General features: G+C 31.1%; 2 protein-coding genes, 2 non-coding genes and 1 pseudogene across 5 annotated transcripts in view; 1 reads left to right on the forward strand and 4 right to left on the reverse strand.

Annotated features, from left to right (window-relative positions):
* Nucleotides 1-312: 312 nt before the first annotated feature.
* Nucleotides 313-2,977, reverse strand: LOC149888027 (uncharacterized). Its single transcript, XM_090089327.1, has 2 exons — nt 2,794-2,977; nt 313-1,383 (listed from the first exon to the last, which is right to left on the reverse strand). The coding sequence occupies exon 2, from the start codon at nt 1,342-1,344 to the stop codon at nt 1,039-1,041; it is 306 nt and encodes a 101-aa protein (XP_089945453.1). The 5' UTR covers nt 1,345-1,383; nt 2,794-2,977; the 3' UTR covers nt 313-1,038.
* On the reverse strand, nt 2,953-3,024 carry Trnap-ugg (transfer RNA proline (anticodon UGG)). The gene has a single exon. It is a non-coding gene; the product is annotated as a tRNA-Pro (tRNA).
* Nucleotides 3,025-3,912: 888 nt separating this feature from the next.
* LOC149888028 (E3 SUMO-protein ligase KIAA1586-like) lies at nt 3,913-4,951 on the reverse strand (annotated as a pseudogene).
* A 1,141-nt stretch (nt 4,952-6,092) lies between these two features.
* On the reverse strand, nt 6,093-6,164 carry Trnap-ugg (transfer RNA proline (anticodon UGG)). Its single transcript has one exon. It is a non-coding gene; the product is annotated as a tRNA-Pro (tRNA).
* A 58-nt stretch (nt 6,165-6,222) lies between these two features.
* LOC149888030 (uncharacterized) overlaps nt 6,223-14,012 on the forward strand; it is a 9,348-nt gene continuing 1,558 nt past the window's right edge. Inside the window, exons 1-3 of one of the 2 annotated variants that reach the window (XM_090088340.1) lie at nt 6,223-6,420; nt 13,055-13,211; nt 13,469-14,012. The exon at nt 13,469-14,012 is cut by the window's right edge and continues 1,558 nt beyond it. In XM_090088340.1, the coding sequence (XP_089944466.1) occupies nt 13,604-14,012 (409 nt within the window). In that variant the 5' untranslated portion in view covers nt 6,223-6,420; nt 13,055-13,211; nt 13,469-13,603. Of the gene's footprint in view, nt 6,421-13,054 lie in introns of both variants that reach the window. The other variant, XM_090088339.1, reaches the window with a different exon arrangement.

Below are 14,012 nucleotides of genomic sequence, written 5' to 3' on the forward strand. Positions count from 1 at the left end.
TTTTAACAGATTCAAATTCACTAAGATACAACGTTCTGCTAATCGGAGAACTTACAAAGCTATTGATAGAAGAAAAAAAAATCATTTTTTTTACTGCAAGAGCGGATTGAGATTGAAATGTGGTGATAAACCTTAATAAATAATATTCCCGCAATCTATTGGACATGGATGTTCAAGTTTTCTAATTTTTTTAGTAGCAATAATTTCTTTCAGAATTTTAGAAAACCAAGCAATTCTGAAATATATAGTGACATAGTCTGGTTAACTTGACGTGAAGGTACCCAGAAGCTTTGTTGTAATTCAAAAATAAAGTTTGGTATTATGTGCAAACTTTTAGAACCATGTAAAAATTACAAAGATCAAACCGCTAAAAACGTTTGGTAAATTTCAATTAAATTCAAGTAAATTTCAAATTAAATTTTGTAATATATTAAAGTGAGCTCATTCTTACAACATTTTAATCGTTAAAACTTAGATTCGGTAATTTTCCACAAAAACCAATACGATGATAAAGGATTTCAATTTCTTTCAATTTTCATGGCAGTTTTTAAAAAGGTAAAAAGACATAATTTTCATCTTTATGTTTGTTATGTTTTCAACTGAGACAAATAACATACCTTTGTATTTTAAATTGAAATGGGAAATTAATGAAGCAACTTTGTGAAGACGATTATTTGCTGCCTCTGGGTCTTCATTATCACCAACATGCCAAAATTGAAAAAAGAGATTGAAACCTGTTCCTTGACATGATTGAAGGTGCAACATTGTTTTTAGGCTTCGACGAACAAATCCCATATAAAGTAATATTCCCAAAAAATGCTTCATTTCTGTTACATCAATTGGTTTCCAGTTGACAAGTCAACTTTTTCGTTTTATATTATTTTTTTCCAGTACTTGTGTAGCATTTCGATTTGTCTCAGTAATCATCAATTCTGATAGGTCTTTCGATTTGTCTCAGTTCATCAATTCTGATAGGTCTTTTGTTACAAAAAAGTAAATAAGCAAATGATTCCGTAGTTTTCCATAATAGGTCTTTTGTTACAAAAAAAGTAAATAAACAAATGATTCCATAATTTTCGATAAATCCAAATTCAATACTACAAACACATCAAATTGAAAAACTTGCTGATTTTCACCATTTGCTTCTGTCCATCTAGAATCTAGTTGGTTACTGTTATCTTCCTCTTCGTCTTCTTCTACATCATCAATCAAGTTTTCAGAAGAAATTTCGGAAGAATCAGAAAAATCGCTTTCAAAACTTGGATCATCTACGCTGTCATCACCATCAAATATGTTTTCTTCGTTTTCTTCATTTTCTTCAGAAATCATTTCGTCGCAACTCATTTTGAGTTAATGGTCTTTTATTGGAATAAGCAATACTTTCTAAATATTTTAATTTTAGAATTAAGTAAAATTAATTTGTTAAATCTAATAAAAAGAAAAAAAGAAAAGAAAAAAAGTTTCGCTCTAAAAACAGGACGGGTGTAAATCCACAAACTGTTGAGTTTGCTTATTTACACACGGAAGAATAAAAATATAGATCATTATTTTTAATATTTATAAAAATTCTACACTGACAATATATAGTTCAAAAGTTGTGCACACTTTTTTAACACCTTAAACACGTATGAATAAAAACAATTCAACAAATCTAAAATTTGCCTAATACAACTTTAACCATGCACGTGCATTTGTAAATAAACGAACGCATCGGCGTATGGCACATACCGTAGTAAAACGTGGAGTGGCTTATCAAAATATGCTGTTGTTGGCCGCCGGCTCTACATGCGGCAGTTAACGTGTTAAGAAACATCTGGTGAAACGTAGAAAAAGAACGGTTGAGAAAATCGTACAGAATTTTCCGAGGATTTTTAGAAAGAATTTTTATGGGAAGATTTTAATAAGAAAATCAAAACAAATTTTTGAGGAAAATTTTGTGGAAGAAGTGTTAAGAGAGTTTTTGGGAGATTTCGAAGAAGAGATTTTTTAGAAAAAGAGAAAAGACGTTTTGAAAGAAGAGGTAAAGAAGTAAATGGAAGTTTTTCAAAGAGAAAAAGAAATCTTTGAAGTAAAAATAGTTCTAATATAAAACGACATTTTGCCCTTGATTCCAAAGGTGGTAAGAGAATAATTTCCATGGCTTTTAATTTTATATTATTCTATATTAACAGCATATTACTCTACATTAATTGCATATTATTTTATTTTAACTGCATATTACTGCATATGTATTTGTAAATATTTAAAGAATATATATACGAATTAAATATTTGAGAATATTCATTAAGTGAAAAGTGAAGAACTATTAGTAAGTATCATTATTATTTCATTTATATTACGAGTGAGAATTATCATGAAATATTGAAATGTAATAAATGAAGATTTTAAAAATTGAATTAAGTTTTTGTTTTTAAGCGTTACTTAAGCTAACGGCAGAAGTCTACCTTTACACGAACTATAATCGAGCTATAGACAAACCACACATACCCACCAAGTATTAATGGCAGCCCGACACCCACACACCTTAATGTAACCAAACGTAACCAAAAAGATTCCCCAAAGACTAAATAAAATTACCACACTCAAAAAATCTCCGTTCTTAAAATAACTGCATACAGGAAAATTAGACCACTTAGTAACATATAATGCATATAGTTTATTGGTCTTTCGGCCTTTTAATTATCTCTAAATATCTCTAAAGGACGTTTCTAATTTTGTCATTTTTCAATATTTTTTCAAAGTTAATGCATGATATAAATCTAAAAAATTTGTTCACCACAAGTCATTTTATACCTTAAAATTATTGGTGATTTATTGTCAATCAATTTTGAAGTAAATCAATTTTTTAAAGCACATATGTACATTAAAACTAGATAACATGATCTTCGTAAACCTGAAAATCAGGTCTCCAGAGCTGTAAAAATTGACTGTTGATAATCAGCAAAACTGAAAGGGCTCAACCGGGATTCGAACCCGGGGCCTCTCGCACCCAAAGCGAGAATCATACCGCTAGACCATTGAGCCATGGTGTAATGGTTTTTATCTATATTTAAGTTTTCAAGAGGATTCGTTCAAGCGTATCAAGTTTATGCTTTACTGAGCTTCATTTGACAATATTAATAGCAAGAAAATGTAACATCAAGAGTGTTATTAAGCAAAAAGATTTTTGATTTAAAAGCTCCTTTCTTTAGTTTTCGAATTAAAATTTTAATTTTATGAAACAGTACACTCGCGTAACCAAAGCAAAATAGGATTGTCTTATCATTATTCATTTATTCTCATAATTAGATTCTATTGAGTAGCTATCATGTATTAAATCATGTAAATCATGTTCTTAAATTGCTGTGACAGTAAATCTCTTACATCTCTATAACTCTTATAAAATATATTATCAACGGAATTCCATATCTTCTCCCTTTTGCATTTAACAGGAAAAGAAATTGATCTTAGCAGTACTTTGCCATTATGCTGTATACACAGCTCGCATTGTAATGTAATAAAAAGTAAAAATGGCTAAAGTATAAATTCATTTTTTTAGACATTTGGAATATGAAACCTTCGTATTTCGTTTTTATTGATAGAGCTGGAAGTAGAAACCAGCCTCGCAATTTATGAAATTCACATCGCTATGTCCATTTTTAAACCAATCCATGACGCAGTGTTTTGGAGCAAATTTGCTCATGGGTATGCTGACTAACAATATGATCATTTAGCTTGAATCGTTAGCGAGCTTCGAACGGAAAAGATAATACTCATTGTAGAAAATGATGAATCACATTAAGCCAAACACTTGAGATGTTTTGCAAATCTGTTCTAGTCCCCTCTGGCAACGTATTCTCAAAGCTTTTGCATATATGTAATTCCACAGATATTAAAGGTGTTAGCTAATTTTCAAATCTGAGTTTCTCCAAATCAAGGATTACTTTCTGAAATCAATTTTGGTTTATCAAAAATTTCCACTTTCCATTTTCCAATTTATGAGAATATTGTACTTTTGCCTGTTGGGATTGTTTTTTTTTTGTTGTTCTCCTAAAGAGCAGCTCTTAGTTGTAAACATTCGAGAATCTATATTTTCACTTAATTTACAAAAAAAATCTTTTTGATTGATTTTTTGGGGAGTTGACCAACTTGCAATTTTTACACCTTAAATTCAAGTTTTTCTACTGCACTCTGTGCTTGCGCACAAAACTCATCAGGGTTTTTTTTCATTGATTGGTTTACATGATATTTCAATAAGCCGATGCGCCTCTGCAAGATGTTCAAGTTCAATTAATGCATCCAGCATAAGCCCCATGTTAAATATGAAATTGACGATTTCTATTTAAGGCCGGCATATTGCGCATAATTTTTTATTGCGTATATCTTTCTCTCTCATTACGGTTTACGTCAATTCTAGTTTCGTGAAAGCGTTGGTACAGTACTGCATAGTTATTCCAAATAGCCATCACGAATTGTGGACTGGATGGTACCCATCTTGTGCCTAGAATGCTTTCAATTGAATTTAACTTTACACTTAAAAGAATTGCAACATTTTCCAGTTCCGTTTTGTTTCTAGAAGAGGAACTGTAAATGGCATGTAATTTATTAAAAAACGTCTTTGTGTAACAAACTGTAAATACAACATCATTTACAGCTGATTCTAAACGATGATTACAAATAACCAAAGTAGGAAATTTATTCAAAAGCAAACAAAATATGCCTGCATTTTTGCTGATTGTATATGAAGCACTATCACAAGCAAAGGAAATCCAATTGCGTAATTAAAAATTATCGTTAAGACCAGGATCATGTAAAACACTTAAAAACGAATTTGCGATAGTAGAAACTCCTGTGCTGCTCGATTTGATGAGTTCAAAAAAAAATTACTAACAACATTTATTTCTAGGATTTTTACTCGCAAGTTGATTTATAAAGTAAACTTTTTGCTTATTATGGTGGATACATCAATCATAACATAGGGTTTCTGAAATTCCCTGGTTATTTGAAAAATAATGATGTTTTAAAATAATTAGTCGATGCACCTCATGTAGAGATATTAGTCTGTCTTGTAATTTCTCAGATTTTCAAATTCTATTAAAGCATCCAGCATAACTCTTATATTTAGTATGAAATTGACTTAATATAGCTTCTTTTTAAGGTCTGCATTTTGTTATTAGTGTAAAACTCATCAAAAAAAGTTTTCATGTGACAAATAGGTAGAATATGATGCACAACACCATCTACAGCTAATTCTAAATGATGATTGCTACAAATAACTAAATTAGGAAAGTTATTTACAAGCAAACGAGATACACCTGCATTTTTCCAAAGCATATTGGAAGCACCATAACAAGCAAAGGAAATTCAATTGCATAATAAAAAATTATTGCGAAGACAAATTTTGAGAAGGTTGCTCTATGCTTCTAGAAAACTCTTCTAATGACTCTAGCCTAGTGTCCTTTGATACTTGTGTTTCCAACAATTAAAAGGATAAATTTGGCTCTTGCCAAAAAAAATCATGACTTTAAATCTTTTTAAGTATTTATCTTCATACTACCAGAGGGGTCTCACCACAAATGTCCTTCAAATTCTATAAATTCTTACTTTTTAACATTAGCTGCTTTTATTTCCTTTTTAATAAAAGCTCATGGTGGATGCTTTTTAAATGAGACCCCATAACGTCTTTAACTTATTAGTTATTATGTTAGAATAACTCTAAATAATTTTAAAATCGTTTGATTTTGTCTTAGAAATTAAGATTAAGTTCTATCTTTATATTACGTTCATTGAAAACCAGTTTTCTTTATGTAAATGGTGTACATAAAGCAAAAACAGTCTAAAACTGTCAATAGGTATTTAATAATTCTCTATAATAATTCAAGCATTTAATGGTTTAACCCTAAAACGATTTTCTCTGAATTTTTATACCTTAATATTAGGGACCATTTATAACACTTGTTAAAAACTTTACGAGAAACCTTAAAAGATTAGCTTATAAAAAACCTTGTAAGAAATCTTACGAGGGGATTTTCGTTTTATTTTTCGCCTCATATATCTAAAAGTCAGATTTAAGAATTGTAACAGAATGTTGATGACAAGCAGCAAAATCTAAGGGGCTCAACCGGGATTCGAACCCGGGGCCTCTCGCACCCAAAGCGAGAATCATACCGCTAGACCATTGAGCCACAAAAGTAGATCAAGCAGCTACATTTAAATTATACAGATTACTCGTTCAAGCGTATCAAGTTATTGCTCTATGTGATAACATTAAGAGAACGAAAATATAACATCCTGAGTTTTCTAGGGAAAAAAGATTTTTGATCAAAAAAAAGTCCTTCTTTTCCTTTAGGCGCAAAATTCATTTTTGGGTTAGCCATTAACTATCATTTAATTGACAGGTTTAAATCTATGACTTCGCTAATGATACTATCATGTATGAAGGTAAATCTTCATTATATTTTCTTTTTTTTTTGAAGGTTTTTTTTTTTAAATAATATTTTGGGAAATTTTCACTCTCTCATTTCTTTAGCTTTTTTTTTGTTTGTTTGTTTGTTTGTTTTTTTTTGTCACACTTATCAGATTTGGACCTTTTTATTTTCCAATAAGTTTCCGAGTTAGGTTTTTATTTTTTTGTTTTCGTTTTTTAATGATGTTTTTAAATTACTGTTTTTTTTTAAATTTTTAAAATATTTTTTTTTTTTATTCTATTTTAAGTTCATTTTTTATTAACAATCTGTTTCTAAAATTTTATCTCGCACCCAAAAATATTAAGTATAAAATGGTAATGCAATGAAAAGATTTCATATAATAATTTTTAGCTTTTGGAACCTAGGCTTAAGCTTTGTCATGTGACTTAACTTTTGTTCTTATTTTAGCATATTTGTTCTGGGTCTTGAAAAATTCTGCTAATAGCTAATATTTAATATATATATATATATATATATATATATATATATATATATATATATATATATATATATATATATATATATATATATATATATATATATATATATACGTTTGATGTAGTGTTGTATTAAAATAATACAAAGCTCTTGTTCGTTGAAAAGTGCTCGATGTTTAGGAAATTTATTTTGATTATATATAAATTTCAAAACAGAGCGATTTATAATTATAATTAAAAACGATAAAGAAAAAAAACTTTTATTATGGAACTTTAAGTTTCATGCCTAACGGCAATCATCAGCCATATATTACAAAATTAAAAATTAAACGTTAAAACTACATTTATAATTACGGTGGCGTGAGTTCTAATGACTCCATGAAAACAAAATCTTAAAAGTATAATGTGACGTAAACGTAAAGTGAACCAACCAGGATCAATCTTCGGTATCAAATGAGGAAATAAGGAACTTATTCTTGTGCCTGCACTTTGAGATCATTTCACTCTTTGTATTAAGTAGGTTATCTCCTTTGTACATTAAAGTTTGAAACTTCTCGTTCAAACAAAGGTTATAAACTCTTGATGCTGGGTTGTATGGTTTGCATTTTTAAATAATATTCCATCTGACAAAAGGTGCGAAGTTTTTTTCTTTTAATTTCCATACCTCTTTTGATAGCTCTGTATCGTTCTTGTACCTAACTGCATTAAAGGATTTTAAGTGGTTAGCATACCGAGCTTTGAAAGATGTTTCGCTAAGTCCTAATACACTTTTTCTTTATATTCCGGATTGTCCAAATAGACGGTGGCCTGATAAACAATTTTGTTGGAAAGGCAACGGCTTTTCATTGGACAATTGGATTTGTCAGTGCATTTGAATTTCGTTTCATTAATTGCCTCGTTATGCAAAATGTTTTTGTTGTGAGAGTTAATAATGGATTTTATATTTGGCATGCAAGAATAACTAATTTTGATTGTGTTTCTATGAAATATTTTACGAAGCCTGTGGTTAACTGGGAAGTGGAGGTCGATGAGGTTCAAAAAACATTTACCTATTTTTGTAACAACATTTGCACTGAAAGGAGGATTATACCAAATTATCTTACGTTTATGGTTGCCGTTTGTTGATTTTATAGTTGGATGGTACGCAAGTTCGCAATTGTAACCCGATTTTTTCAAGGCTTGATAAGGAGGAATACTTTCTTTAAAAATTGCTTCACTTGACAATGCTACTGATAATCTTAATTCAATAGTTTTTGGAATACTTTTTATTACACACGGTGGATGATTAGAACTAGTATTTATATAATTCAGTATACTATCTGATTTGCGAAATGGTTGAAAAGAACCATCGTCAAGATTTAGTGTTAGATTGAGATAGTTGACTATTTTCAAATTACATTTAATAGAGATAAGAAGATTATTATTTTTAAAAATTTGTACAAAATGTTTCTTTATTCTCTCCATTTCCTGACCACTTTTGTTCCTAAACATATCTAGTCCATCATCACGATATATACCGAAATTGCTTTTATCATAAAACTGCGAGATTTGATGCAAAATAAAAATCCCCACTAATTCGCAAATCTCCACGCCATCATAGGCCCCCATGATGACGTCAAATAATCTTCCCTTTTTCTTAATCCAAGCAGTTCCATTGCTAAATAATAATGATTTCCTTGCATGGTGTATAAATCTCTTTTGTTCGCTATTTATTTTTAGATGTTTCTCTGCAAAAGTTATTGCGTTTTTTAGTAGGTTTTCATTAATTGATGGATAAAAATCATTAATATCAAAGACTAAGAACTTACAGAATTGCTTTTCATTTATGGTTTGAAACCATTATATAACTTTTTGAGTGTTTTGCCAATGGTTCAAAATTAATTTCTTTCTTAGCTCGGAATTGATGTTGAATAAAATAGATTTTGAAGTTCTTCCAATCTCATTTTTAGCAGGATTAATAAGTCTAACAGTTGGATTATCTAGGAATTTCTCTTTATGATCTTCTAGAGTTATGAAACAATCTGCAGTACCGTTAATTTCGATTTTATTGTATACATCATGGTTAATTAGGATTTGTTTACCTTGTTTATTTACTTGATCTTTGAGTTAAGGGTCCGCCTAAACTCAAAGACATCAGGTACGAATGAAAGGAGATCCACTCGTTGACAGAGTTCAACTGCTAGAAACAATATCGCCCCACTACGCTCGAATAAAATTTCAAAACGGAAAAATTGATACTGTTTCAACAAACGACCTCGCCCCACTAGAAGACCTAAATCCCCCAACAGAATCAGTCCAACAACAATCCGGTGATTTGAACATTGAACAGATGATCATTAACAACAACACCAACAATTCCATAAACAGAAACCAAGAAGAATTAAACGAAACCAACGAGGTAACTTTAAACCCATTAGTTGAGAATTCAAACCCATTAGTTGAGAATTCAATTATAGATAGTATCCCTTGTAATCAGTCACCTACAACAGCAGTACCTAGTCAGCCTATACAGAAAGTTACTACTCCCGAGAATCTTAATAACATACCCTCAAGAACAGGACGCGTTACGAAGAGGCCAAAGTATCTCGACGACTACTTTCTTTCCTAGTATAATATCAGAGGTTAAGTCTATACTCTCCGCCCTAAAACTTTCCTAACGTGGAGAAGACTGTTATAATTTAAGTAATAATGTAATATAACATTCATGACGTCACTTCTGAATATTTCTGACGTCTTCTGAATATTACAATTACACAGGCCTGCAAAATCAGAGTCATAACTTCCTCTCTGGAATTTGATAGCTGATTCTAGGGTATTTTGGTGCGCTGATTACGAATATGTACTTAGTTTTTCTCTATCACCTCCAGATTTTTCAAAAAAGGCACAGATAGAAAATAGCAAAAATACAGAAGATTTCACATAAAAATATATATATTTAAAACAGAACATTATTTTTAACTTAAAAAACTACTAAAATATAATAACAACTTAACACTAGTCTAAATAACATTTAAATTTCATTTGTGGAACCTGGTCCTTTTCTCCTGGAAGCTTCGGTTGTGCGATTTTCGCTTAAATTTCCGGTTTGGATCGTCGCGCTTCAATAACCTACAATAGTCCGCCATCATGTTGGTATTCCATCTTCCTTGATACCGGACTTCAAGCTCTTTCAAATCTTGGTGAAATCTTTCGCCTTGTTCTTCGCTAACGGCTCCTAGATTTTCTGGGAAGTAATCAATATGAGAATTTAAAAAATGAAGTTTAATGCTCATATTACAACCCATTACACCCAAATTGGAAATCATTTTGGCCACTATTTCTTTATAGTAGGAGCTTTTATTGTTCCCCAAAAATTTTGTCACCACTTCCTTAAATGACTGCCATGCTTGCAACTCGATATCATTAAGTTTTTCATCAAACTTTTCATCCGACATTAATTTCCTAATATCAGGGCCGACGAAAATTCCTTCTTTTATCTTAGCTTCTGATAAAGATGGAAAAACTGAATGCAGATATTTGAAGCCTTCCCCCTCTTTATTTAAAGCCTTCACAAATTGCTTCATTATACCCAATTTGATGTGCAATGGTGGCAGTAAAACTTTTTCTCTGGGAACCAAACTCTGTTTAAGTACGTTTTTGAATCCTGGGGTTAGTTCAGTTCTTGGAGTCCATTCCTTTTTGGTTCAATGATGTTGTTTATCCCGGCTATCCCACTCGCAAAGAAAGCACGGTTATTTTGTATAACCACCTTGTTGGCCTAGTAGCATGCTTATGATTTTCAAATCTCCACGCAACATCCAACCGTGTTGCTCATTTAAATTGACAGAATGTGCAACAGGTAACGAGGCATATGTATTCCCATTATGCAGAAGAACTGCTTTCAAACTTCTTTTTGAGGAGTCAATAAACAATCTTCACTCGTTAGGATCGTATTCAATGTCGTACATTTTCGTCAAGCCTGGAATATCTTTACAGAAAACTAAATCTTCATCTTCAGCGAAGAATGGAAGAAAATCTTTTTCTCTGTGACGGTACCATGAAAATGAAGTACCAGGTGCCAGCATATTTCTTTCTTTTAATCGTGATCCGAGGAGTTCCGCTGCATCTTTGGGAAGATTCAAATCTCTTGTCAAGTCGTTTAAATGTGACTGTGAAAAGAGCTGACAAGCGTCAGAATCTCCATGAAATTTAGGATCAGATTGGTGTACATCCTCTTCCTCTATATCACAGTCAGAATTTTCAATTTGTAGAGCTAGAACCGGGGGCTGCACCATTTTTGAATCGCCAAATATTGCAGGCGTAACTGATGACACGTTTGGATAGTTTATGTCCCTTTTATTTTTTGAATTGTATCCAGTTATGTCACAACAACAAAAGTAGCAATCTTTAACATGGTCGTTAGGCTCTCTCCATAGCACAGGCGAAACGATTTTGAAGCTATTTTTCTGTTCTTTTGACCACTTGCGAAGTTCTAATAAACAAGTCGTACAAATTTTATGAGGTGCCCAAGTTTTGTCTTGGTTACTTAAAACGAGTCCAAAATAACTTTTATAAATATTTTTTACAAAGTCTGTAATACTGTTTCGTTGTTTTATCACCATAAATTTCCCGCAAATATAACAGAAACAATTAGGAGAGTTTAAACAACTTCGCGATGCCATTTTAAAGTTTATGTTGCAAGATGCGCACTTCAACTGTTAAATTTCTAAATCAGTGCGGGTACTTATACAAAAATCCTTTGGTTTATCTTAATTACACCCTTTTCTAATAATATTCACAGCAATTAGTTAATATTACCAAATCATTATGTAATAATTAGCTCATTACTAAATTAAGCCAAAATGACCCGTTTTTGACATGTTTAATGCGAATCACTAATACTTATTATGTAGACATTAACAAATTACTAATTGGCGTTAATTTCTATGTTTCCTTACACTAATTATATGAAATAAAAATTGAGCTGAAGTAAATTAATAACGTTTTAGACATTTCAAAAGGTAGGCGCTCAAACATTTTAAAGCAAAATCTTAAATATTCCATATCAAAAAATCCTGACGTGATGGATTTTTTTTATTATTTTTCTCGTAATCAGCACATCAGAAACTATAAAAAACGTTACTCAGATTTTATAGAGGAAAACCATTGCAGGCCTGTGTTATTAGTAACACTATTTATAAAACCTATTACACATACGGTTATTAGTTTCGCTATCTTATATACGATAAATGTTTGTGGTTCTTGTATAGCCTTTTTCTTATATTTGATAAAAGCCAAAATATACATGAAAGACTTTTTTATTATGGTTTACAACACATACATACATACATACATACATACATACATACATACATACATACATACATACATACATACATACATACATACATACATACATACATACATACATACATACATACATACATACATACATACATACATACATACATACATACATACATACATACATACATACATACATACATACATACATACATACATACATACATACATACATACATACATACATACATACATACATACATACATACATACATACATACATACATACATACATACATACATACATACATACATACATACATACATACATACATACATACATACATACATACATACATACATACATACATACATACATACATACATACATACATACATACATACATACATACATACATACATACATACATACATACATACATACATACATACATACATACATACATACATACATACATACATACATACATACATACATACATACATACATACATACATACATACATACATACATACATACATACATACATACATACATACATACATACATACATACATACATACATACATACATACATACATACATACATACATACATACATACATACATACATACATACATACATACATACATACATACATACATACATACATACATACATACATACATACATACATACATACATACATACATACATACATACATACATACATACATACATACATACATACATACATACATACATACATACATACATACATACATACATACATAGGGGAGGTAGGGGAGCATTTGGCAGTCGGGAGGTTTGGGCACCCCCTCATTTCTCACAATCTATTATAGATATTTTTTGTTTTCTACCATAGCACTATAGTTTTATAACTGGCAACACCGCTCATCAAAAGTGTCAGCTGTCATTTCACTTGGTTGTCAAGTTACATGCGCTTAACGGTTTGTTGCGTACAAAAGTAAATATCTTGTTTGTGATTTGAAGAAAGATAACAAAGAAATCTGCAAGAAAGTGTAAGTATCTGTTTTAACTTCTTCTTTTGCGTTTAATGAACATTATATTTACCTGGCAATTAGGATTCAACATTTGATGAAAATAAACTTATTCGAAATTATTTGAAAAGTGAGGTTGTGGGGAGCATTGGGCACGCATGTAGGAGGGAGGTTTGGGCATGCCCAATGCTCCCTCTTTTTTTAGCGTGTTTTGGTGTCATACGTTTGTGCTTTTTTGCTATGCCCATTGGATTGAATGGTTAATCATTTCTTATCAGGACAATGCCGTTTTCATTTAAAAAGAAAAATAAACGACGTGAAATCCCTAAAGATGTTATTTTGCGCGCATTGGAAGAGGTTTCTAAAGGAGGAAAAATTAAAACTACTGCGATTAAATATGATATACCCTAAATATGTCTAACCTTCAAAGATACATAAAGCAAGGTGGCGTTGTGAAAGATATTTCTTCTAAATTTGTATCATCCCAAATATTCACGAAAGATGAAGAAGAAAAAATTTCAGAATATCTTGTAACATTGTTTAAACTAAACCATGGAATGTCAAAGCTGAAGGCACGCGAATTGGTTTACGAATACGCTACTGCCATTAATAAAAAAATACCAGACAACTGGACAGAGAAGAAGCTTGCATCCAAAGATTGGCTTAGGGGATTTTTTAAAAGACAACCTCAGCTTTCAATAAGGACACCAGAAGCTACCAGTCTCTCACGTGCCACAAGTTTCAATAAGAAAAATGTCGGGGATTTTTTTGAAAATCTTAAAACTGTATATGAACGGGATCGCTTCGGCCCTGAGTCTATTT

The sequence above is a fragment of the Hydra viridissima genome, unplaced genomic scaffold, assembly GCF_058129835.1.
Source record: "Hydra viridissima isolate aposymbiotic clone 2 unplaced genomic scaffold, HvirCarnegie_v1 scaffold_5, whole genome shotgun sequence".
Lineage (NCBI taxonomy): Eukaryota > Metazoa > Cnidaria > Hydrozoa > Anthoathecata > Hydridae > Hydra > Hydra viridissima.